The 26,072-nt window shown below is 38.2% G+C and overlaps 1 protein-coding gene across 2 annotated transcripts in view; it reads right to left on the bottom strand.

Annotated features, from left to right (window-relative positions):
• Nucleotides 1-24,862, bottom strand: part of LOC107685967 (sodium-coupled neutral amino acid transporter 3-like) — a 45,461-nt gene extending 20,599 nt beyond the window's left edge. Inside the window, exons 1-5 of one of the 2 annotated variants that reach the window (XM_016482743.1) lie at nt 24,678-24,862; nt 3,491-3,683; nt 1,999-2,031; nt 1,716-1,803; nt 1,486-1,601 (exon numbers count right to left, since the gene is read on the bottom strand). In XM_016482743.1, coding sequence (XP_016338229.1) covers nt 1,486-1,601; nt 1,716-1,803; nt 1,999-2,031; nt 3,491-3,594 — 341 coding nt within the window. In that variant the 5' untranslated portion in view covers nt 3,595-3,683; nt 24,678-24,862. The remainder of the gene's footprint in view (nt 1-1,485; nt 1,602-1,715; nt 1,804-1,998; nt 2,032-3,490; nt 3,684-24,677) is intronic. The other variant, XM_016482745.1, reaches the window with a different exon arrangement.
• Between the last annotated feature and the right edge of the window lie 1,210 nt (nt 24,863-26,072).

Genomic DNA, 26,072 nt, shown 5'->3' with positions numbered 1-26,072 from the left:
CATAAGTTATCCTTGTTTGTGATGTTGTGTATTTCCAGGAGTCGTGGATTCACTCTCGTCTCTAGAGAACCGCTGCCAAGATTCAAAGTGACACAACAAAATCGAGCCTGAAGTCAACCTACAGCTCACACGGGCGAAACCCAACATCGGCATTTCAGAATCTGTCCTCTATCTTCATCTATATACTGTACACCATATACAACAAATATCAGCATAAAATTTACGATAGCCTGTAGAGTACAAAATGTTCATCATAAGCCATAAAGCATATAGAAGAATACAAATAAATGTTATTATACTAGCACACAGTACATCATATCCTGAGACTCCACAATGATATCCTCATTGCAAGGTCTAAGAAACTCCCATAAACCTTAAGAATTCATTCTCAAGAGCTGCACTACTATTAAAAGGAACATTAGCTGCATTATTAAATTGTGTCTGGGATTGATTTATGAGTAGCCCGAAGCCACAATCAGCACTGGAGAAACACTGTTCTCAGATCAGACAGGTACCACACGTAAAGAATCGGGAGTATGGAGAGTTCAAGTGTGCCAAATATCGCAGAACCCCAGTCACACCAAACAGCTCAAACCCAAAGCCCTCTCAGAAAGGAAAATAAAAAAATCCTCCGTACATTGCTCAACCCAGATTAAAAGGCCTGACTGGTTTTCATAAAGCATGTACATCTAATCTTCATGATCACAGCAGAGAGCCCATGTTAAGTAGCACAGACCTTTAGATCATACCTACAGTAGATGACAGACTCTTTGTTAACGAAACTAATACAGCGCGTCTGGCGTGAATGCAGAGCTCCCGTGCAAAGTGAGTGTCCTGGTACAGCCCGCTCAGCTCTACCGAAGGTCAGTCAGGAAACAAATCTCTCTGGCAATCTGACTTTTCTAATAAAAGCTGCTTTACTAGAGGATTAATACAGCGGGAACACCAGTTCACAGAATGGGAATTAACATAGATCATGACAACTAACAAACTGTAGGGAAGCTGTGACATTGTGATCAATTTTAGTGAAAAAAGTACTTCTTTCTTTCTTTCTTTCTTTCAAAAAAAATTATTGGTAGTGTACATTGAGTTAAATATAGGGACCAGAACTGTTGTGCAAGATAAAGTAAGTACTTCACAACTGGATTCATTAATATAATCAATTATACTGCATGATGACATATTAATATAATCAAATAACAGCATGATGACAATTAATTAGCTTATTAATACACACTACAATAAACTCATTAGGATACATATTCAGCAAGAACAACAATGGCTTTAATTCTCAATAAAATATCAGATCTGCAGTAAAAAACATGATCAATTCTGGCTCTAATGTTTCCCCACAAAGTGGTTTATGATGGTATCAAACGCACAATGAATTTATTAATTCTAGCTCAAAGTGAACTATCTATTCTCCATAAAGGCATTTCCCTTACAAACTGAATGTATAGAGTTTAACCTAAATCTGTAACTTACATAAAGAGGACAATGCCCGTGTTGGCCATTGCATACGCTAATCCCAAAATTCCACTTCCCATGATGGCGTTTCCCAAGTTGAAGATGGACATCCCAAAAGAAGTCTTTCCCTCAAACTAAAAAGAACAACAGAGCAGTTAGTCCACACATTCACATCTGAAAAATATTATCTTGTCTGGCACATGTTCACAAAATGCCATACATGAAATCTTATCAAAAGCTCAACTTACATCCGTGAAGCGAGGAGTTTTCTTGTCATCTGCATTGGACAGGAACTCAGAGCTTTCTGCCAGGTTTGCCTCTGCATTACCTGGAGTTCTGTCAGTAATAAAGACACACATAACACCCATGAGAGATTGCCTGGCAGTGCACTGTCAAAGGAAACTTACTAAAGGGCTAACATCACCAAAACACTGATTTAGTGTGGGTGCTTTATTTACAGATGCATGATGTGCAGCTGCAGAAAAAAAAACTGTTTTGTTTGCTAATGATTCCGCTCTCTGTATGACATACCTGGCATTTTCAGTGCTATTTGGTACAAGTTCCCTACAGAGCAGTGTAGGAACCGCATCCACGAAAGCACAAGAGACATATAACACACCCTTAGATAAACACTACTGAAGGCATGTGGCCACAATCAGGAGAAAGTGATGTCTAGTTGAGAAACATTTGATTTGCTTATGTGAAGGCGAGCGGTTCTTCTACATGCAGGGTGATTTTGTTTTGCATATAAAAGAACATATAGGTGTTTCTTCAACTAAAGGCACTTTTAAATTTTGCAGAGAAAAAAAAAATTACCTTAAAGGAAACTTTTGCATTCTCACTAATATGATTTTTCCTACTAGCAACATGCCTCAGAGGAGCATTCTTTTATTTTTTTTCTAAACCAAAACATTATGCATTTTGCAACATTTTTAAATTAAATTGCCTTTGTCTTGTTAAGGCTAAACTCATAGCCAGCATTCTATGTATTTTATCTTAATTAAATATATAATTTTCACAAAATAGAAGTTGAAAATGTATTTCACTCAATGTGTAGATCATCAGTTTTAAACAGTTAATAACATCATTTTGTGGTTATTTTCATATTAAGTGAAAGTGACGTGACATGTGGCCAAGTATGGTGACCCATACTAGGAATTAGTGCTCTGCATTTATCCCATCCAAAGTGCGCACACACAGAAGTGAACACACACATACTGTGAACACACACCCAGAGCAGTGGGCAGCCATTTATGCTGCGGTGCCCGGGGAGCAGTTGGGGGTTCGGTGCCTTGCTCTAGGGCACCTCAGTCGTGGTATTGAAGGTGGGAGAGACCGCTGTACATTCACTCCCCCCACCTACAATCCCTGCCGGTACGAGACTCAAACCCGCAACCTTTGGGTTACGAGTCCGACTCTCTAACCATTAGGCCACGACTTCCCCCATTGATTGCCTGGGTCTGAGAAAAGGGTAAAACAATCAAATCTATATATTAAAGGCATTTGTATTTTAATGTGACCTAAAGAACAAATATAACCTAAAGAACAAAGTTAGTTTGACTAAAAATCTATTGTTGCCACATAAAAAGTTCCTGTAGTTGAAGAAACACCCATAAGCATTCATTTGCACAAAAACATCTACACAATCACAGACACATTGGAGCTGTGAACACAGTTATGAGAGCATAACATCAGTGCTACTGAATGTGCCCAGTGATGACTGAACTGTGCTGTTCGGTGACATTTAGGACTGTGATGACAGACAGGCTTCACCTTATTAAGATGACATGACTGGAAGCTTTAATGCTAGCTGGAAGATACTGCAAAAACACACACTATTGTTCACACATACTGTACATATGCTCTAACAAAAGGCATCCCTACGATAGACTGAATGATGGATTGAATGATAAAGCTTATACCAACTGAAACTGTATTACTAAATCTCCACACATTGGATGACTGACAATAAACCATCCTTAACCAGACAGACATTATATAGCACCCTTGAGCGAATACTTACTGAGCTGCATCTCCTGATTGGCTTTTTATTGCAGTTGCAGTTGTCTCCTCACCAGCTTCGTGCCCCTTTCCATTGGGGATAGTGTTCATCTCGGCGGGCTCCATGCTTTCAGAGCGATTATTCTCGGTCTTCAAGTGTGCGTGTGTGTGAGAGGAAGGTGTATAGAGAAACTTTGTGTCGGTCCCTTGTTTCCCTATAAGAAAAGCATGCAAAAACCAGTACATATTAATCCCAGCTTGTTTAAAGGAGACATGGTGTGTTCCTCTGTGTAAAATGGAGCAGTGAAAGTATGTATTATGTAAGGCCTTGAAATAAGATAGTGATGTGAATCTCCAGGCTCAATTCATGTTGTTGCTTTCTGAAATTTGTCAGAAGACGACAGTCTGCATGAAGCGGAATTTGCATATTTTCTTCAATATTATGACGTATATTCTAGTGAAATGGCTTGTCAAACGAGAAAAAATGGGGGGGGCAGCACTTGATTTTGTGAATAGATTAGATCATAGGGTTACAGGGGCGTATGCTTTTTTTTTAAACGAATAATGATGCCAGGGATTAATTATTTATAATAAACACTGCAATATTTCATTCAAAAATAATATTTGTTAATTCTGATGTCACACTGACTTTAAGCTCAAGCACGAGTTGCATTCTCCAGTGTTTCCCACAGACTTTACTCTCTATTTGTGGCGGCATATATGCAAACTCATTCTCTGCCAGCAGGAGGCGCTTGTAGAGCGGGAGATATAGAGGTTTCCCCGGTAACGCAGAGTAGCCCCTGGTAGGTTAAGGGGTGGAGATGGGTGGGTTTAGGGATCAGGGGGTGGAGATGGGTAGGTTTAGGTATATCTAAGGTGGGAGGAGTTGGATCTGGATCCAACAACGCCCCCTGGATCCTGTGTTCTGCAGTGAGGACCATCTCCAGTAGCGGCTGTACACAAAGCAGCGCTCCGCTCACAAACGCTGCTTTGTCAGACATTACATGCAAGATGAAACGAAAATGGCATCCAAAATTTTCTGAAGACAGTCGGATTCCTTCATATATAAAAACACCCGCACCATATTTCGATTTTGAAATGCAGTGAAAAGCAGTGCTCAGTTTATTCAACGAAGTCAAAGCCTTTTGGAAAATCTATTTGTGGCAGTCAGTCACCAGTGTTTCCCACAGACTTGCAAATGCTAATTCATTCTCTGCCACCAGGAGGTGCTGTTGGAGTGGGAGATATAGCGGTTTCCCCAGTAACGGCAGTAATCTAATAAGCACTGCGCTCACAAACGCTACTTTATCAGGCATTACAGAAAAGACTCAATGAAAATGACATCGAAGCTTTTCTGAAGACGGTCGGTTCTTTTCAAAGATACATTCATATAAAAAACACCCGTGCCGCATTTTGATTTTGAAACGCGCAGTGCTCATGTTTATTCAACGAAGTGTAAGCCTTTTGGAAAATCTATTTGTGGCAGTCAGTTTTGATATTGTGACGGGCCGCCACAAATAAATCAATGTATGGGAAACACTGATTCTCAATGTTGCCAATAGGGGTGATATAGCATGCATTAATGTGATCTGCATTTTCTCTATGGTTAGTTTTCATGTGAACTACTCTTGGAGAAACAGTTTGAATATAATTTTTCTATCAGGAATTTTTCTATTCAGGTCCGGCAGGGATTGTAGGTGGGGGGAGTGAATGTACAGCGCTCTCTTCCACCTTCAATACCACGACTGAGGTGCCCTTAAGCAAGGCACCGAACCCCCAACTGCTCCCCGGGCACCGCAGCAAAAATGGCTGCCCACTGCTCTGGGTGTATGTTCACGGTGTGTGTGTGTTCACTGCTGTGTGTGTGCACTTAGGATGGGCTAAATGCAGAGCACTAATTCCGAGTATGGGTCACCATACTTGGCCACATGTCACATGTCACTTTTTTAATCATTTTTCTTAGAATTAAAACAGTTTTCTTAGAATTTTTCTAATCTGAAATTAATTTGAAACAGAACTGTAATTCAAATTTGAATAAAAGGAAGGAGACTTACATCTACACCGAATGCTAGCAGTGTGACACAACAAAATACAAAGCACCTTCATTACTTGTGACACGTAGGACAATGGATTTGCAATGATCGCTTTGATTCCTTGTGTCTGGTGTAGACACTGTGTCACAATGAACAAAAAAATTAATATAACTGCAATAAGTATCATTTTTAACAACAGAAAAAAGAAGGTTCGTCAAGACAAACTTTGAATGATGGCCTGAAAGTTTTAAATAAATAAAGAAAATTTACTTTCCTTTACAGGCCTTAGAGACAGACAGAAGACTTTGGCTCTCAGTATTTCTCTCATGTGTTTCTTCCTTCTTGCATGACAAAACAGCTCCATCAAACCTCTGCCACTGCCAAATTAACTTTGCAAAACAGCCAGTAACCTTTTGCTCCGATACCGTACAACTGAATAAGTCGTCACTTTCTTGACTCAACTGAGAGGTGTTGTTCTCGCTTTCCTCCTTTCACTATATGGATCATGATGTCTCTATAGCTGTTTTTGTGGTCTCTTCCTGCCTTCATTGGTGCATGACTCCCTGTGGCTTCTTATGATGGACCTGTTGGAAAGCTGACATGCGTCTCCAGGCTCCCATTTGGCCCCCTGGTATTCCCAATCCTGGTCTGAAAGGACGAAGCCTTAGTATCACATTAGCTACAAAGCATAAACAGAAGTAGGGGGAAAGAGGATGGGAGGGAACCTACACTCCAAACCAGCAGGCCAATTGAGGAAGCCAGCAGAACCAGCTATGACCAGCTTAGAACTAGTTCTGGCCCTCTTTGTTCGTTCATCTCGCTTTTATTTTTTTACTGCTTTCTTCTCATTCCTTTGCTTTTAATTAGGAGAGGCTTAACATAACAGCCATGCTCTCGTCATGCTTGAAAGAGAATGCTACCCCCTCGCTTTTCCCCACTACGCCCCGCAAACTTGAATTAATAATCGAGCAGAAAATGAATCGGTGTGAACTCTGAGAAGATAAACTCTGGATAATCCAGCGAGATGCCACGTTACTCGGCTTGCTGCGCAGTCACGCCAAGAGCAATGTGGTTGGGCAGCAAAGCACGGTACACAATTGGGCATGCTGTGTGGTTTCCTGGGAACAGAATTGGAGGAACAGAAGGGTGATTGTGCCAAGCGTCATTATACCAGTGGGGCCTCCTCGGCTCAAACTCGCCAGGGCACTCGAAGGGCTGAAAAGGTAATTCATTGGGCTCCCTAATTCAAAAAAAACATTGAACCTTAAATTTGGGAATGTATCATGAAATGGGAAGCAGACCTATGATGGGGGCAGATGTCTGTGCCAAGATGCTGAATGGAGAACCAGCCTGTCCTTCATGCACTCCGCTAATCAGACAGACACTGGCCTGACCGTAACAAATATATGGTTACACGTGATTGGCCGGAGGAGTTCAAGGCTTTGGGTGGAGTCAATTGAGCGAACCGTAACAGGTCCCATTGTCGCATATTCAAACACATAATAGCCACTGCGTTCGCTTTGCACCGGAACATGCGACGACTTTCAACCGGGTCTGAAAAACACAAACAGAATTTGTTTTCATTCTACTCTGATGTCTGGCAACTACTAAACACACTGGGGAAGAAACAGCATTGCCAACTGGGTCAAGTTTCTTGAATAACGAGAAGTTTATTCACAGATTAAATACTCAATGCAGCCTGCTTTCAATTGCTCATCTAGACTAAACCCGCTAGAACAGGCGCACACTTCCGAAGAGTCATAATATCGCCTCCCTACTGATGTAACAATGTCCCACATTCTCAAAAAGAGGCTGGGACATGCTAATCGGTACTCATTATGTCTGCATGACATCAAGCAGTCACATGCAAAAAAGCATGAATGCTGCATTTGTTGTGACATGATGTGGTGTTGTCAGGAGCTGATTTAGCTCTGTGTCTGTGAAAAGCACTTATTAGAAGTGCTGCAACGACACATCAATGTTCATTAACAGCCTACGAATGTGTTTAAAGTGTTCATAAATTACTATTATTAAAACGGTTTCATCCCTCTCTGTCATGGGATTAAACAGCAGCGAAAACTTGAGTGCAAAAGAGGAAGAAATCGAATGGATTAGAGCAAGAGGTGGAAAGAAAGTGATTAAAGGGATATTTCATCCAAAAAATAAAAATTACCCCGTAATTTACTCACCCTCAAGCCATCCTAGGTGCATATGACTTTCATCTTTCAGACGATTACAATTGGAGTTATATTTAAAAATGTCTGGGCTCTTCCAAGCTTTATAATGGCAGTGAATGGGTGATATTCGATAGTCCAATAGAAGTCCAATAAACTGTGTCCATCCATTATAAAAAACACCAAAACACCGGTCAATTAGAAATACAAAATGAGGATTTGTAAAGAAAAAAGTCAGAGGATTTCAATATAAGCCAAGAGAAGACTGGTTTTCCTTTACTAAAGTAAGGAAACTTGCCTCCTTTGCTCCTGTAAACAAATCTTGGTTCTCACGAGACTAGCATATTCTCACTGGACCTTACACTACGCCTACCTTCTATGTCATCCGCTGGAACGTGACTCTCTCATGAACGTGTGTACAACAGTTGGTGGAAGCTAGAGATTACGGTTTATAAAGTTTTAAATATGGTTATTTTTCTTACAAAAATGCTTTTTTTATATATTGTCAATGGACAATGGTAATTATATAAAAACGCAATATTAATTAAACAGACTATACATTTCATCTTATTATTTACATAGCAACGCATCATGCAGGCACAATAGCGCTGTATGACAGATGTATCACTTTTATTAAGATTTTCCTTTTTTATTCAAAATATCCACTACATTTTTCAGTACACCACATTAAGTATGCCACTTAGTACTGTAAGACTTTGAATGTTAAAGTGCAAATTAACACCTGACCACTCCTGTGGGTTTGCTATTGTTACAATTAAAAATTGTAGAAGGGTAAAAACATGCCAGGCAGACACTGGTATGATGTAAGCAACACAGCTACAACATATAAAATTGATAATGAGTGTGTTAGATTTATAGTGTGTGAATAATCAAGCACTGACAATAATCAGTCTTATTGGCAGCACAGAGGGGCCCCCAAATAAAATTCTGCTTAGGGCCCCATAAAGGCTTGGGCCGGCCCTGGTTGCTAGAGTGTTCTCGGAGGTTGCTAGGTCGTTTCTAGGTGTTTGGTAGCGTGTTCTGGTAGGTTGCTAGGTGGTTGCTTACTAGCCCATGTCAAAATACAAAAAACCTACCCACAAGTCTCTAAGATATTCTGGTCTCTAGATGTAGTGTCCCTTCTTATTTAGTGTCCCTTATTTATTTGAAATAGAAATCTTTTGTAACATTATAAATGTCTTTACTGTCAATTTTGATCAATTTAATAAGTCCTTGTTGAATAAAAGTATAATTTCTTTAAAAAATAATGTGAGAGAAATATCTCTGTCTCCAAATACCACAGAATCTTATTTACAACAGTGAACTGAAAGACAAAATGAGATGAAGTGAGACAGAAAGAAAGATAAGAAAAAAAGAGATGCAGACAAAAAAATCTTGCACCCCCTTAACACAGCGAGACCAGTGAGACAGCTGATGCAACTCCACGGCATCAGTGACGTGGGCAGAGCTGCATCAGGACGTCACTCGGTCCAGGGGTTTACACAGCACTGGAATGTTTGCCCTCAGCTTTCAGATGTGCATGAGCTGTGTACGTGGTTTGGTGTCCTGCTCTTAAATGATGCCTGCTGTGTGATTGCTTACAGACATACCAGCTGCGTGTATCTGGCATATATACTCACACACCTCTGCTCTTCAATTCATTAAACCTACACTGTAATATCCAGGCTAATTTCTCAGTCAAAAGCTCCAGGTCTTTAATTAACTGATAAAGGATTTGGAACTGCTGCGAACAGCCCTCTGTCCTCCCTACCATCTGGATTATAATCTCAGATTAACTGTATTCTGTCATATTCACTCTATTCCAAGAAAAATGAATCAGGCTATTACTAAAACAACATAATGGGATACTTGTTTTAGCTTTATGTATTGGGGAAATTTAAGTGGCTCTTCCCTTGCAGAAAGACAGTAACAAAACAAAAATCACAAAAAAAATCTACATAAAAAAATACTCACTCTTATTTTAAACACAAATGACCTTCTTCAGCAGAAAAACACAAAAGTAGTAATTTTGCAGAATGTCCAAGCAGAACTTTTTTTATATAATGCATGGGAACTATTATTGTCGAGGTCCCAAAATGACAAAAAGCATCATAAAAAGTAATCTGTACACCTCATTAATACACAAAAGTGAATGAGAGATGCAGTGGAAGTGCATATAATGCACATGTTTTTGTGATTTTTGTAGCCCGATTGCCTCAATTCACTTCACATTCTATGGAAAAGAACAGCAAATCCTGTCCGATTCCACTGAAGAAATAAAGTCATACGGGTTCAGAATGACATGAGATTGAGTAAATGATGACAGAATTTTCATTTCGAGTAAATTATTCCTTTAATATCTGTAGGTTGGTATAATCATATTTTCCTTCCACAAGAGAAATGGAGGAGATTAAACAGACTAAGAGATTGACAATGACATTTCTCTCCTATTTTAGAATTGCAGCTAATACAGCGATGTTTTAAATGAGTCATACTCCACAAATACAATCCAACACACATTCACACAAGTGCAGAATCTGTTGGATTTTTCAAAGCCGTCACACAGGGGCTAAACTGGATTAAAACTGCATCACATGCCCGTCTCACAGCAGGATAAACATCCAGAGTCTTCATTTGGCGTCAAAAATATCACAGAACATTCACACTCAGTCATGTGACAAGCAGAGATGTATAACGCTAGCATCACACCGTTCATCCTGTGATGTGAAGAGCAGACGTTCTGTCAAGGCTAATGCTGAAGTGTGTGGATAACAGTCAGCTGTGCAGGGGACAGATCCATAAACAAGACATAAACAAGTGTGTCAAGGATGAAAATATATTTTCTGACTGCCATAATAAAAACACTTTGTATTCCAATGCAAAATTCAGTTGACGGTTTAAGTAACTGCTGTGTAACATAAGTGAAGGCTAGTTGATTCTTTTAAAAGACCTGTTCACACCAAGGACAATAACGATAATGATAACTATAAAGTTTAAATAATCATTCTAATTCTATGAGAATACTGGCATTCTCACCAAAACTATGCCAATACGGAGGAACGATATTGTTGGGTCCTCTTTCAGAACAATTTTTTTCCAGCTGACAAACACTAAAAAACACTGACAGTCCATCCTGCTTTAAAAGGGTCATCATGAACTGAGAAATCAAAAATCTTTTGACATATAAGAGGTCATTGTACTATAAAAGCCCTTTAGTTGTTAGTTGCCAGCCCTGTAAGTTTCAGAACTCTAAACTTTCTTGTTAGTCTAAAAACAGCTTATATTGAAGCCAGTCTGCCAAAACAGCGGGTTGTGGAATGTGCCACTTCATGACGTAATAGTGTGGCTAAACCCAGCCATCAACACCTGCTTCTACATCACTGCCTGTTTAGCCCCGCCCACCGATTCATGCATGAAGTGTAAATAACGTGAGAGGCAAACGCAGGTCTATGCAGAAATCAAATGATAAAGATGCTCAGAAGACAACAAGACGCTGTGCTGTGCCAAGTTGTGGAAAAAAAACAGTCTTTGCATCGCCTTCCTTCTGATCCCAACATTGGAAAGAGTGGATGAACTTGGTCCTTCATTCACTTCATTTCACCACAGATTCGTTTACAAACAGGCACAATTCGATGCAGGATTTTCAGAAAGATTGAAACTAAAAGACGATGCTGTGCCGACTATATTGGATCCGACAGTAACGTTGCATTACACAAGTGTGATTAACTGTTTTTATTACGTGGTCACTATTGCTTTGTCTGTTATTACAGATAGTTTGATATGTAAGTTACTAAGTATTTATGCTTTTTGAACCTAATTCACAGCAGCGCCCATCTATGAAGGATGTAGGCTGTCAAACATACACATCTGTTAGCCAATCATAGCAGGGGCCGTTTACTTCCGAGTCTACAATCCATTCAAGCAGAGCGTTCTGATGAGGGGGTCAAAACAGGACAGAAAATAGCCTATTACTTCTAAACGAAGCTGTTTTTGATGTAAAAATCTTGATAACATTATAAGTGGACCTCAGAGAACAGTACAAAATAATAAAAAAGGCAGTTCATGACCCCTTTAAAGAGATGGAGAATTTAAAGCGGCAGCAAAAGTGCAGCACAGAGTTATAATAAACAGAATGTTATTGTGTGTTGGTGATCATTCTTGGTGTAAAAATAAAATATCGCAATGTCAGTTCTTTCAAATATCAAGCAGCCCTAGTTCATAACAGCTGTCACAAAGACTCGGGGCAGGCCCTCACAAGTCTACAAGTGTACACCAGTCTATATGGAATGATGCTGATATCAAATGGAAAAATCAAAGTGAAAACATCAGAGCTACTCAAGTGTCCTTTGTTATCCGTTGCTCTTATGCTGATCGCAGTCTAGTGCTCGTCTTCATATGTACTGCACTTCACTCCTCTTTTTCTCTTCATCTGGAGAGGATTTGAGGACTCCGTGATTAATGAGATCTGTCTGATGGAGATTAATTCCAAATACACCAATTTAGACATCAACTGTCAACCCTTCGTCCCTCTTTTAATCTGACAAATAACATGAAAATGTTCACTGCCGTTCCAAAGTTTGGAGTCAGCACGATTTTTTTCTCTATGCTCTATGCTCACCAAGACTGCATTTAATGAAAAGTACAGCAAAAACAGTAATATTGTGAAGAAATTACTAGTTTAAAATAACTGTGCTCCATTTTAATATATTCTAAATTGTAATTTATTTCTGTAATGGTAAAGCTGAATTTTTAGCAGCCATTACTTCAGTCTACAGTGTCCTTCAGAAATCATTCAAATATGCCGATTTGCAAGAAACATTTTATTTTAAACATTTATATTACATGCTGTTTAATATTTATTTACTTCTTTTGTGGAAACCTTGATACATTTTTTTCAGGATTCTTTGATGAATAGAAAGTTACTATATACATATACATATTTCTGACCCCAAACTTTCGAAAGGTAGTGTATGTAAAACAAGTAATGATACGCTCTATAAAATGCTGTTTTTTTTCTTTTTTTTTACCCAAATGCTGGGTTCATCCTGTTGGGTCATTTTGTTGGGTTATTTTTAATATTTTTTACCCAGGTGCTGGGTAGTTTTTCTGTAACAGCTGCTGGGTCATTTTCACAGTCAATAAAAATTATGAACCCCCTCACATACCTACCCAGCGCTGGGTCAGTGTAACCGAAATTGTATTCCTATCAAATTATTACTGCACAAATAAGAAAATGTCTGTAGTCTCACATTTTTCCCTTTTTTTTTAAAATTTATGTCGCAGCTAACAACTGCTTGGAAGCTAGCCTACACCGGATCTACACCCCACCTTGGAAGTTTCACCTCTCACCAAACGAATGCGCAACCAGGGCTGAAATACGACGTGACATCATTGTCTGTCATGTGTAACAATGTTTCCATCCGCTCCACTAATTACAACAGGAGCGCTATTGATCTACTGCGCTATTGTCGCAGCTGTGGTCGCACTTTGCGTTTGACGGAAACTTAAACTCGTCTGACAGATGAGATGGCACAAGGTGAAGCTATTTCTGATGTAACTTTTCAAAAATGAATATAAGATTGATATTTACTGAATGTTTTTGAGTATTTTATGATTACAAAATACTGACTAGCCATTGAATAAAAAACATTGTATATGACCTGTTCTTGTCCGACAGACAAACAGACAGATAGATAGATAGATAGATAGATAGATAGATAGATAGATAGATAGATGAGTGCATTTTTATTATTTAAAATGAAAAACCTTAAAAAATATATATATATATTCAACAAAAACAATAAAATAAATCAAAATAACCCAGCATGTGTTCTGTCCAATATTGATAGATAGATAGATAGATAGATGAGTGCATTTTTATTATTTAAAATGAAAAACCTTAAAAAATATATATATATATTCAACAAAAACAATAAAATAAATCAAAATAACCCAGCATGTGTTCTGTCCAATATTTACCCAGCGCTAGATAGATAGATGAGTGCATTTTTATTATTTAAAATGAAAAACCTTCAACTGGTTGACTGACCCAGCACTATGTCAAAAAACAACAAAATATTCAACAAAAACAATAAAAATACATCAAAATAACCCAGCATGTGTTCCGTCCAATATTTACCCAGCGCTAGATTGCCAAATAACCCCGAAATGGTTGTTTTTAACTCAGCATTTTTTTTAAGTGTACAGGCCATTCTGTTTGTAAATAAAGCAAGTGTACTGTAGAATAACAAATAATGCATGCAGGTGCATCTCCTATGGGAGGGGATGATCATCACATGGAGGTACGTCACATGCTTCCAGCGCAGCTTCCCAGCAAGGAGATTCAGCAGATCTCATTCATCCCAGGCAAACTCTCTCGCTCTCATCTCAAAAAGAAGCTTCAGGCTCAGAATGAATCTGTCAGATCTTGAAGAGTTTTTTCATGTCGGCTGCCACAGTGGAGGGCTTGGAGACGTCACAGGCATCAGGCACTGGCTATCATTATGAGCTTCGCCTGGCCTCTTTTTCCTCCTCTACTCTCCTTCACTCCCTCTTTCCACCCCCAACGCTTTCTGTGTCTCTTTCCCTGGAGGCAGCGTGGAGTGTGACTCATTGCAAATGTGATTTATTTATAGGCCTGTGCTCCACTAAATGCTCAGTCGGGGCTGCTCAGGTTCCCACACTGAGATGGCCACAGGTAGTGGAGTCAACAACACACATGCACAAACCAAGCACAGGTAAAACAGACCACTTACAAACAGACCTAAAATGGCTTGACTCACATAAAACACAGCGGGCACATGTGACAGGAAAACAATGCTATTCGTCAACCTGTCTTTTATGTTCCATGACACTGATTATGATCCTTTGGCTGTAATTCACATTATCACTAAACCACAGCACCTCTGTGCCTGTGAAAAAAACAGAAATTAATGGTCAATTTGCACATTATTTTAATTTCTTCAAGACCAATAACTAACTAAATAAATAAATACAACTTAGTTTAATTAAAATTAAAAATGATATACAGATCATATTACTATTATAATTATATTATTTTTACCTTTTTTTATTCTTTATTTATTTTACTTTCTTATACTTTATTTGTATATTTGCTGCCTATTAATAAAGTTTCAAATCAGTTACTGAGGTTCCAATTCAGTTGGGATGCTGCCTTTGAAGGTAGCTGTCTTTGTAGACAGTACACAGCAAAGCAGCTCACTAGGTTTGGAACAGAGTCATTAAAAACAGGTGACACTCTAAAATAGAATTAAGTAAAATACTGTAAAATATAGTCCTACAATGTTGTTCTTTGTCTTCTGTAGTCAGTCTTATTTCACATTCTTCTTATCCATTAACAGTTTCTGCAGGTGTAAATGCTGTAAATAAGGAATAATGGTGAGATACTGTAGGGCTGTTTAAAGTTACAAGGATTTGGATGAAACCTTTGTGTGAAGAATAAAGCCTTAGCCAGTGAGAAGGGACAGATTAAAAAGTGTGACTAACATGAGAGATTTCATTACTTTACTAAGCTGTAAATAAATAAATAAATGTCAGGAAAAGGGAAGGAGCAAGTGATGTGCTGGTAAACTGTCACATTAATCCAGATTGTATAAAATGATGGCATGAAGAAAGAGTGCATGTGAGGCCATAAAAAAATGCAGAGATTAAATGCTATGGCCTGACTGCACCGAAGTTGATAAATCAACAGTAAAAAAAATAAAAATAAAAACCCTGGTCAAAAAAAAAAAAAAAACACACAGTTAACAAAGAAATTGAGATTCATTTACACATTGCATTTTGGGTAGCTGACCAATAGCTTATAACCCCCAGATAAATCCACCATGCATTTTTTTATATAATGCTATGACATAAAAGTAGTAGTTCACTTTTAAATTAAAATTTCCTGATAATTTACTCACCCCCATGTCATCGAAGATGTTCATGTCTTTCTTTCTTCAGTCGAAAAGAAATTAAGGTTTTTGAGGAAAACATCCCAGGATTTTTGTCCATATCTTGGACTTCAGCAGTTACCAAACGGTTGAAAATCCAAATTGCAGTTTCAGAGCAGCTTCAAAGGGCTCTACACGATCCCAGCTAAAGGAATAAGGGTCTTATCTAGCCAAACCATCTGCCATTTTCTTAAAGCAATAAACATTTATATACTTTTTAACCACAAATGCTCGTCTTGCTCTAGCTCTGCTTGCGTATGCACTTCTTCACATATTACGTAATCCCGTTGGAAAGGTCACGCTCGGTCAGCTCTGTAATGCGTGAAGTCGAGCTAGTGCACGACTAGCATTTGTGTTTATAAAGCATATACATTTTTATTTTTTTAGAAAATGACAGATGGTTTGGCTAGATAACACCCTTATTCCTCGTCTGGTACCGCGTTTTTGGACAATTTGGACCTTTAACCGTTTGGTAACTGTTGAAGTCCATTATATGGACAAAAATCCTGGGATGTTTTCTTCAAAAACCTTAATTTCTTTTCGACTGAAGAAAGAAAGACATGAACATCTTCGATGACATGGGGGTGAGTAAATTATCAGGAAATTTTAATTTGAAAGTGAACTACTCCTTTAACTTTTTTGTAATAAGATTTTTTTTTTAAAAGTGGCTAGAAGCACTGAGAATGTGAAAGCAAGTCAAAGTACTCACTCTATATGTCCCACAATTAATATCAAGAACAATCAAGTTAGAGTAATTATATCCTGCTCACAGAAAAAAGGCTCCATCTTCAATAAGAATGTGCCTTATTTTACTTGAGTTCACTACAGGTTCAGAGGCTGTGACCATATTTGTTTTCACTTCACACAGCTTCTCCACACAGCTGCCATTTCCGGTGAGTAGGGGCATGTTTCGCTGTTAGGAAGTTATTGTGTGGCTCTGAGTGTGAACACTGAGGCAGTGTTGGGCCAGTCAGGCGCTCGGCAGATGAGGGAAGCCTCCACATGTTGGCATGTCTGCAACAATAGAAGAGAGTAACAGTGGTCCAAACAGGGCGCATCGTTTCAGGTCGGCCCATCAAACGCCATTCTGTGCCAGTGTCCACACACCAGCCCCAAACAAAGGGACACCCTCTCCTGTCTTCCCTGATGTTCTTCTCCTGAGTCACGTGGTGAGAGCAGAAGATCGTAAGGGGATGTCACCATGACCTGATGGCAAATCTATATACTGCTGGCACCGCTGATGAACCAGAGCGACCAATCAGAAGCCAATGCTCAGCTGACGACGTCAAGAGACCTCCAATCACATTCAAGGTCTCAAGACAAAGGATACTAAGCATTCATTTCCTCTTTAACAATAACACTATTGGATGAATAGAGAGAGACAATGTTTCATTGACTTGCAGCATACTTGGCGAGAATTAACGGCATTGTAATTGGAGTTACATTCCGTCAAATCCTTTATCCAATCATTTAAAGTGAATTAAAGCATGTTAATTGTGGGAAATGATGACTTGTTAACCCTGTAAGTCCTGACCAATGAAATGATAGTCAAAAAAAAAAGTTTATTATTTTTTTAAATGGAACCTTTAGACAAAATATGAGTATCATATTTGATACATCACGCTTTTACAGCTCATAGGGACAATATGGAGCTCATACTCGAAGAGTAAAAAAAACAACGCAATACAATACAATTATGATTGAGAGATAAACAAATAAACGTTTTTCAAATCATGTATCATATTTGATACATTTTAACATGATTTTTATAAAAAAAATGATTAATGGATAATCAAGTAAACCTAAGTTGATTCAAATCAGTAAGTGTTCATCTTAAAATATTATTAACAATTTACAAGTTATTCTTATGTTAACTTCATAAAAATCTGTAAAGATTTCACAGCAATAAGATAAATGTATCATGACCTGGCTGGGGAAATGTTTTGAATATATTAAAATGGCCTTTTACTTGCTAAAAAGTATAAACTATCAATCAGAAAACAGAAGGTTTTTCATTCAAATTTGATCATGTTGATTATTTAGAGGCATTAGAAATTTGCATGGCAAATATGATACAGTAGGCTTTAGGGTTCAAGAGATGTGTAAATGTGTAAACTATTCTGTCATCATTTACGCATTACTGTACATGTGACTTACTGCCAATACCGCTAAGACAGCAGTTGGTTTGAACCAGGCCAGATGATTCAAATTCAACAGATCATAAAAAAAAAGAAACTGGATCTTGTTTTCTGGTGGAATCTGAATTATGTACTCAGTATGAATGCATTAAAAATCTTTAAGTCAGCCAGTTAGACTGCAAGACTCCAGAAAAACTGCTCTGACTAAATTTGAATGTTGGACGACAATGCTGCTCTGCCAACACTACAGTGTGGATCTACAACCTCAGTGGCCAGTTCCCAAGAAATGCTGGAACATAACTGCCAAAAATGGAAATTGGACAAATGACACATGATATGACACAGAAAAGAGCTTTGCCAACACAAACACCTCAATCATGATACAGTATAAAACGATATTGCGGCCCTGCTGAAATTAACCAAATTAATGCAAACTGAACCATTACACAAAGTCACCAATAAGACATCTTAAAGTACAGGGCCCAGGAAGTGCACACATTTTGTTTATTTTTTTTTACATTTTCTTTAAATGTGTAACGATGTGTGTTGATATGTATCAAACTTTGATATAATATTCCTATATTTGTCTTTTTTTTTTTTTGGAGTCTATACTATACATAAACTATGTAAATTTGTGTCAAGTGATGTTGTTAAAAACCTAGCGCACTCAATTTACATTTTGTGCATGAATTTATTGTGGTAATCAAGAATTTACTTGTTCAAAATAATTATTCCACCCACCAAGCATTTTAATTAAAAATTGTAAACACACAACATAGAAAATATTTAATTAAAAACAGCCAATAAAATAGGGAAAATAACCTTTTTGTCCTGTACATTCTTTATAGTTCTACACAGACACTGTGTCTGAATTAAGGTTGGGTATCGTTTGGGTTTTTTACGATACCGGTGCCAAATTGATACTTTTAAAATGGTACCAGTGTCTGAACCGATACTTTAAAAAAAAAAATAAAAAATACCCAAAATAGGATGGATTGGCCATTTTTGAGCGCGATAAACACATTTAATGTCTGTTTCATTCATACAGGACGCCAGAGGGCGCCCTCGCACAGAAACTCTACATGTGCATCACAGAAGGAATAGGACTCAGGAACATAGTTGCCAAGTCCGCGTATTATACGCGACTTTGGGCTTCTTTTTTTGTAAAGTTGCGTGAAAAAATCCGGGTCGCGGGTTGCGGTTTTTTGGGCTTATTTTTAAAAATATGCTTGCTTGTTAGGGAAATCTGACAAGCAACTTCGTTTCTTTATTTATGTTCGCCGTATTCTCCAATGCATTGGTTGACACTCTGTCTGCTCACAGTTAATAGCCAACCAGTGCAATAATATAAGTAATATAAGTGCTGCAGTTTAATTTGCCAAATGTTCCGCCCCCTCCTCCCCCTAATTGGAGAAAATCACGTTCTTAAATAAGGCGCGTGATGCTGTAATCCAAGCGATGATAGAAGTAGACGTAGAGGAGTGGGATGACTTTCTTTTAGCCTAATTTTGAATTTTTACAATGTTTTTGTAATGTATTAATTATCATGGGCTGTAATAAAAAACAAGTAGTCCTATACTAATACTAAAACTATATAGCCTATACATTTGGTTCGAATAGCCTATATTTTAGTAGGCTATAAATATGTGGCTATGTTACAGTTCCCCTTTGAAGCTCTTGTGTTTTTCTCCTTTTCCATCTCTCCAATCCTATTCTGCTCACAGGTGATTGGAGATGAGTTTTGTTCCCATTTTTGTTGCAGTTGGCTGATTTTTGTAAAATAGCTTCTGTTTTTGCTTTTCAGATAAAAGAGTGGTTTCAGTTTAATATGTTGCAGGCTCATTTATTGGTAATAAATAATTGATAATAAATAATATTGATGATAATAAAAAAAGATATATATATTGGGCTTGTTTTAAAGCTGCGGTTGCTTATTTATCTTGCGAGAGTTGGCAACAGTGCTCAGGAAATCCCTATACTCTATGCTAATATGAACAAAGGCATTGCTATTGCTGTAACTGAGTAAACAGAAGATATAAACGTTTTGAATGATAAAACAAAGACAATAAACACTCGACTGCGACAATGTATAGTTTATCTGTGATATTCAAGTCATCTTTGGTATTTTCATCATAATTAAGTATATTTATAATCCATTGCTAATCAACATAGTCTTTTTACCATATGCTTTTTACAGTATAGAACATATTTTCTGCCTCATTCTGTGACAAGAAGCCACATCAGATCACAAAAGGAAGCAGTTGTGGAGTAAAAACGTTATAGTGTTCTCTTTTGTTGGACAACAGGTTTAGAAATGCTTCTCATTGCAAGTCATTACAAGGGAAGTTTAGCTTTAGTAGGGTGACAATATTTTAGTTTTTCAAAAAAAGGACAGTAGGGGGCGGGTTCGTGGGCGGGGCTTTGCCTAACAGTATAAGTAGCAAGGTTTTTTTTTTGTTTGTTTGTTTGCTTATTTTGTTTGTATAATAAATAAAAAGAAAACAAGTAGAAAGAATAGATAATGCAAGTGTTAGAAGGTCATTATTTATAATAAATAAAAAGAAAATAAGTAGAAAGAATAGAGAAAGAATAGAGAATGCTAGTGTTAGAGGCTCTTCTTTCTTTATAAATAAAACAAGTAGTTAGAATAGAAATAGAACAGAGAGTGCAAATGTTACAGGGTCAAGTTTTTTAATAAAACAAAAACAAGAAGATAAATTAGAATTAGCATTATAATAGAGAGTGATAGAGTTAAAGAGTCAAATGAAGATGAAAGAGATGTGTTTTCAGCTGTTTCTTGAAAGCGGCTCCCTGATGCGCCAAAATTATACACAATATTAGAATGTTAGAATTAGTGGACACGAAAATCGCGGGAGCGAAACACATGTTGCGGGAGCAGGCGGCAATGGTCAGAGATTCAACGGGAGCGGGATTAAGAAAACAGCCGAATCCCGGACATTTTGGGCAATTAAGAAATCCCGGCCGGACTCATTTTTGTAGGTCCAAAAAGAGGACATGTCCGGGGAAAAGAGGACGTATGGTCACCCTAGCTTTAGGCATTTTAATTTAAGAATGTTTAATTTAGCTAGCTAACGGTATCTACCTGCTGCCATCAGAGCAAGTGTAATTACTGCATTCACACGCTCCTCGGATGCTCTCATTTCCCTTTCCGACTTGCTTTCTCAGTCGAGAAATTATTTTTCAAGTGCGGTGCCGGTGATCCTTACGTCCGTTTCGGAGAACAAATATTTCAATCGATCGCTCAAGCATTTAAGTGGCACCAAAATGAGGCACCGAAATCTGCGTTCTGATTCGGTTCTAGTACATAGCGGTTACATACATTACATTCGGTACCCAACACTAGTCTGAATATGTCTATTTCCATACAATATAGTAGGCGAAAACAGTATGTGAAAAGACTATGTCCGAATTCATAGCATTCAAAAAATAGTAGTAGGTGAAAAGTACCCTGATGACCTACCACTACCGCAGAGATTCTGGTGTGTGCATTCGATACACATTTTGCTATCCGAAGCCACGGTAAAGGAGTTATGAATGGCAGTGAAGCGACACTGATCATCACATGACAATGGCAACATGACAAAAGTCAAGCTGCATCTGAAATCATAGATTTATCATAGGTAATCATGATTTCGGATGCAGCTTGACTTTTACAACTTATGCTATTTCTTTAGGAGGGTCCTGGTCACATATGATATCACCATGTAGCACATTTCTAATTGGATAAACAGATTGCGTTACAACTCACTGCATGTTACAACACTCCCCGTTCGTCCATACTTAATAATTAACAAGAATCAGTTTAAAACCTCAGTGACGCACAATCATGACTTGCTTACTATAAATGTTTGTATAAATTGTGAAACAAAACAAGTATCCGCAAGTGGGGCTACATACAATAGACGTCTTACATTGTGCAGTAATGGCGGTCCTGTCTGTGTTTTCAGCCCACTCCAGGCACACAATTGACCCTACTGAGAGCTGTCACATCAACACTCACAATCTGCTTGGGATGTGAAGTGCTTTCAACAGAACCAGTGATAACAGACCAGCTGCGCTGTATCTGTTTAATAACGTCCTTTCTTTCTTTTTGGCTCTATTGTGTTATTCTATCCAGCAACACGCATAAAGAGTGCTAATCAATGTTGTTATGCAACTTCTGAATCTAAAGCTCTGGGAATTTGAAATGAATGATATAGGCCCAAAATTATGTCCATCAATAAATGATCTACTATCTTACATATTAAAAAAAAAAATTACATTAAAGGAATAGTTCACCCAGAAATGAAGATTTGCTGAAGATTTACTCACTCTCAGGCCATCCAAGATGTAAACGAGTTTGTTTCTCTAGATTTGGAGAAATTTAGCATTGCATCACTTGCTCACCAGTGGATCCTCTGCAGTGAATAGGTGCCGTCAGAATCAGAGTCCAAACAGCTGATGAAAAAGTCCATCCCCTGTTGTCCTTTCACAACAGTGAAAATCCACCAACATATTTGTTTTTAAAATGGCTTGGACTGTTTTCATTTATAAACGGTGCTTGATCTGTGCATATTCTCTCCTGATTCAAACATGATGACTTTTTCACTGGAGGAAGCATTATTATGAACTTGGAAGCAATTTGTTTATTACAAACATGCAAATTTCCAATTCACAAGACATTAACTGATGGACTGGAGTCATGTGGATTCCTTGTGGATTATTGTGGATTTTTATCAGCTGTTTGGACTCTCATTCTGATGGCACCCATTCACTGTAGAGAATCCACTGGTGAGCAAGTGATGTAATGCTAAATTCCTTCAAATCTGTTCTGATGAAGAAACAAACTCATCTACATCTTGGAAGGGCCGACAGTGAGTACATTTTCATTTTGGGGGGAAATATTCCTTTAAGAAGAACAAAGTCACCTTGAGTCGTGAAACCATGCGTCTTTATGGATACAAACTCTCTTGCAGCACACTATTATTCGCATTTCACGCATATTAAGCAAATAAATAATGTTTATTTGTAATCATTTTCATTCAGGAGCAGTTAAAAACCAGCTGCACTGATATCACAAACATCAGACTAATCTACTATGGCTAACATGGTTCAGATCTGACCCCTCGTCCTAGTAAATCACCTCTAATGTGTGACTTCACATCACACTTAAATTGAATTCTATATCAAATACAAAATAAATAGCCATCCCAAAATGCCTCAGGATAAGAATAAATAACCTTCGTTGAGGCATTTCCCATTGAACCACCTTTTAAACAACTCTAAACTTGATTAGTTTTTCGAGTGTCCTAAGGGCTTGTTCCAATGACATTTCTGTATATTTCGGGGGCATACAATAAGAAAAACAGATCTATGTGCACATAAGAATCATATTTCATGTATTCACCTGTTATCTTGATTTGTGAAGTGTCACTTTAGATAACTGGGACACAGGAAGAACAAGCCTAAGACATCTAAGACGAAGTGCATTCAAAATGACAGGACTAGAGAAATCAATTATTTTGAAGTCAAGATGTGCTTATTATGCTCTGTCTAACACCCCCGTGGTTGCACAGACCTAAACAGAAAGGAAGAGAAGGAGAGAGAGAGACAGGGAAATCGTGCTTTCACTCTTCCTCAACTAATCACTGGTTAGAGCACAGCACCTTCTGTGCCTTAATCTACCACCTCAACCACCTGACACCTGCTCTACAGAGTGAACACACGATACTGAATATCTCGGCTTCACCTAGGTCACTTCTGCTGGGTCGCATCTGCTACCCAGACGCTCTGGGACAATACAACACAAAGGCACAGGTGCACACAGGAACACAAGTAACTCCTGTCCATTCATACACTGAAACTGTCATGTAGTGAGTCTTAACATGAAACCTGAAAAAAAAAAACTGATGACAGAGAGAGGTGAGGTATAAACTTACTAGTTATAAACTTACACCAGGCAGCTAGTTCTTAGAAAGTTACTCTATAATATAATATAATATAATATAATATAATATAATATAATATATCATATTTTCAGGAAGATCCAAGATTTCCTTTTTTTTTTTTTTCCTATTTGAAAAAGTGCCTTTTTATAAAAATCATAAATATCTGATTTTTAACAATTTACTGACCTTGACACACAGTCATAAGGATCTAAAGGCTTTTCCCTCTTATTCTACAATTGTCAAACGACAAAGAAAATGCTTTCTGCATGTTGGTTACACTTTGCTCTTTGGCGAATAAACATTTTTTTTAAATATTTACAATACTGACTTTTATTAATACAGATAATGCAAACTAATATAGACTTTTGTTTCTTTTTTTACAAGCAGACAGTTAGACCACACTGACATTTGACCATATGTCATTGACTGTGTCTCTCAAACCCTACAGAGCTGTCTACTTAGACAGCATATTTAGGTATCATGTGCGCGTGCACACTTTTTGGGGCATCGAAGACGCCTTCCTCTTCACGCACTCACTAAATTCAGCGGATTATGATTTAGTTTTTAAATCTGCACGCGCACCTAGGATGCCCAAAAATGCTGTCTAGGTAGACACCGCACCAGGATTTGAGACATTTTAACAGACAGTAAAGTTTCTGCTGTTACTAAGCGACAGAAAGTATTTAGCCTACACACTGACATTTAAATAAATCACACAATGAATTAACGCACGTATAACAAATTAGTATATTTAGAAACACATGTTTAAGGCGTTCATTAGTCACAGGGGCAATAGTTTTACATATGTCCTTTGAGGAATTATAATGTCATTGTTACACGACTACGACTAAAATGTGGGTCGCAAAAGACTAAAAATATGGGAAACCACGACATGTATTGTATCTATGACAGATTAAATGAATTATATGAACAACATCATAATATTAAAAACGTTCAGTCTTACCGGACGGATTTTCTTTGATGGTGATTAATTACTGAGAAACGTCCTACAGATGAAGCTCTCCCCGTAGTTTACCTCAGATAAAACATGTAACACCACAAAACTTGAGGATGGGGATGTGAGGACCGTCCTCTATGAATTACTGCCCTTGATCTCATTGACTTGGAGCCCGTGAGTCGCTTTTGACGGGTTTTTAAAGTGGGCTGTAACGAATCTTCAGTTTCCCCGCCTTCGATTGTCTAGACCGAGCCGCGGCCAATCAAATCATTCAATGGAATCTTCGTCACACACTGGACGCAACGCTCCCTTGAAGCCTGTAGTGCGTGCGCTGATTATAACGGGTGCGTTCAGCGTGTGGAGCGTCGCGTCGCCCGCTCGCATTTGATTGGTTTACTAGGTATATAGGGGCGACGTCAGAATTCAGTCACACACAACCCGCCACCGCTCGCTTGCTGTGCTGCTGATGGGAGTGTTGATGGACGCGAGAAAAAAGACACGAGCCGTGTATGGTTATACCAAATGCTGAAAACTGACATCACATCTAACTGTGCGCATCAAATATCTATCTATCTATCTATCTATCTATCTATCTATGCTGCACCTGTCTCACTGTCACTTTAAAAATAATTGTATTAAATATAATTAAAATACACAGGCTAAATATGATTTTGATAAATTTATAATAATAATATCTCTGAAATTTGGCAAAACATTAACTGTTTTTTTTAGAAGTAATTTAGAAAGGGGTGTCAACATTCTAAAATTATGCAATATGTACTTCAAATGCTTAATATTTACATTTTGATATTTTGATATTCAGGGTAACTTTCACACATTAAATATTTGCTATCTCTAGACAACTGAATATATAATCTGAAAAATCTGTTAACATGTTTGCCACTAAATTCTCCGCAATTCATCCTGTAATGATTTGGATGTGGTGTAAAACAGCAAATTGCTTCTTTTTTTTGGCTCAGATTTTCTACAGCAAGTGCATTCTGTTGATTAGAAAAAATTGTGGTTAATTTGGATTCAGATACAGGTCATTATGGGATCCGAGGAAATACAGCAACTTCGCGCTGTGGATCGCCGGATCGGCTTTCACCGTGGACGAAGCGTAGTCCAGCCCAGGGTCATCACGTGTGGTTGCCGCAAGCTCGCCGGCCGCTCCTTCGTCGAATCCACCGGCCGCGCCGTTCTCAAGGCCGCCGGCCTCCGCTCACTCTAGCTCGCCGTGTGTGACGCTGTGTTTGGCCTTTGGAAGGCCAAACAAAAGCCATTTTGTTTGGCCTTCCAAAAGAGGACACGACTAGAAATCAGTGGTTAAGTTGTATTTGCAACACTGTTCCAGAACACTTCAACCCAAATATTCAGATGTGTGCAGCACATTTTATGGAG

This window comes from Sinocyclocheilus anshuiensis, unplaced genomic scaffold (assembly GCF_001515605.1).
Source record: "Sinocyclocheilus anshuiensis isolate Anshui unplaced genomic scaffold, SAMN03320099.WGS_v1.1 scaffold465, whole genome shotgun sequence".
Taxonomy (NCBI): domain Eukaryota; kingdom Metazoa; phylum Chordata; class Actinopteri; order Cypriniformes; family Cyprinidae; genus Sinocyclocheilus; species Sinocyclocheilus anshuiensis.
Note: the sequence above shows the minus strand (reverse complement) of the source record. Positions and strands in the feature narration are given on the sequence as shown.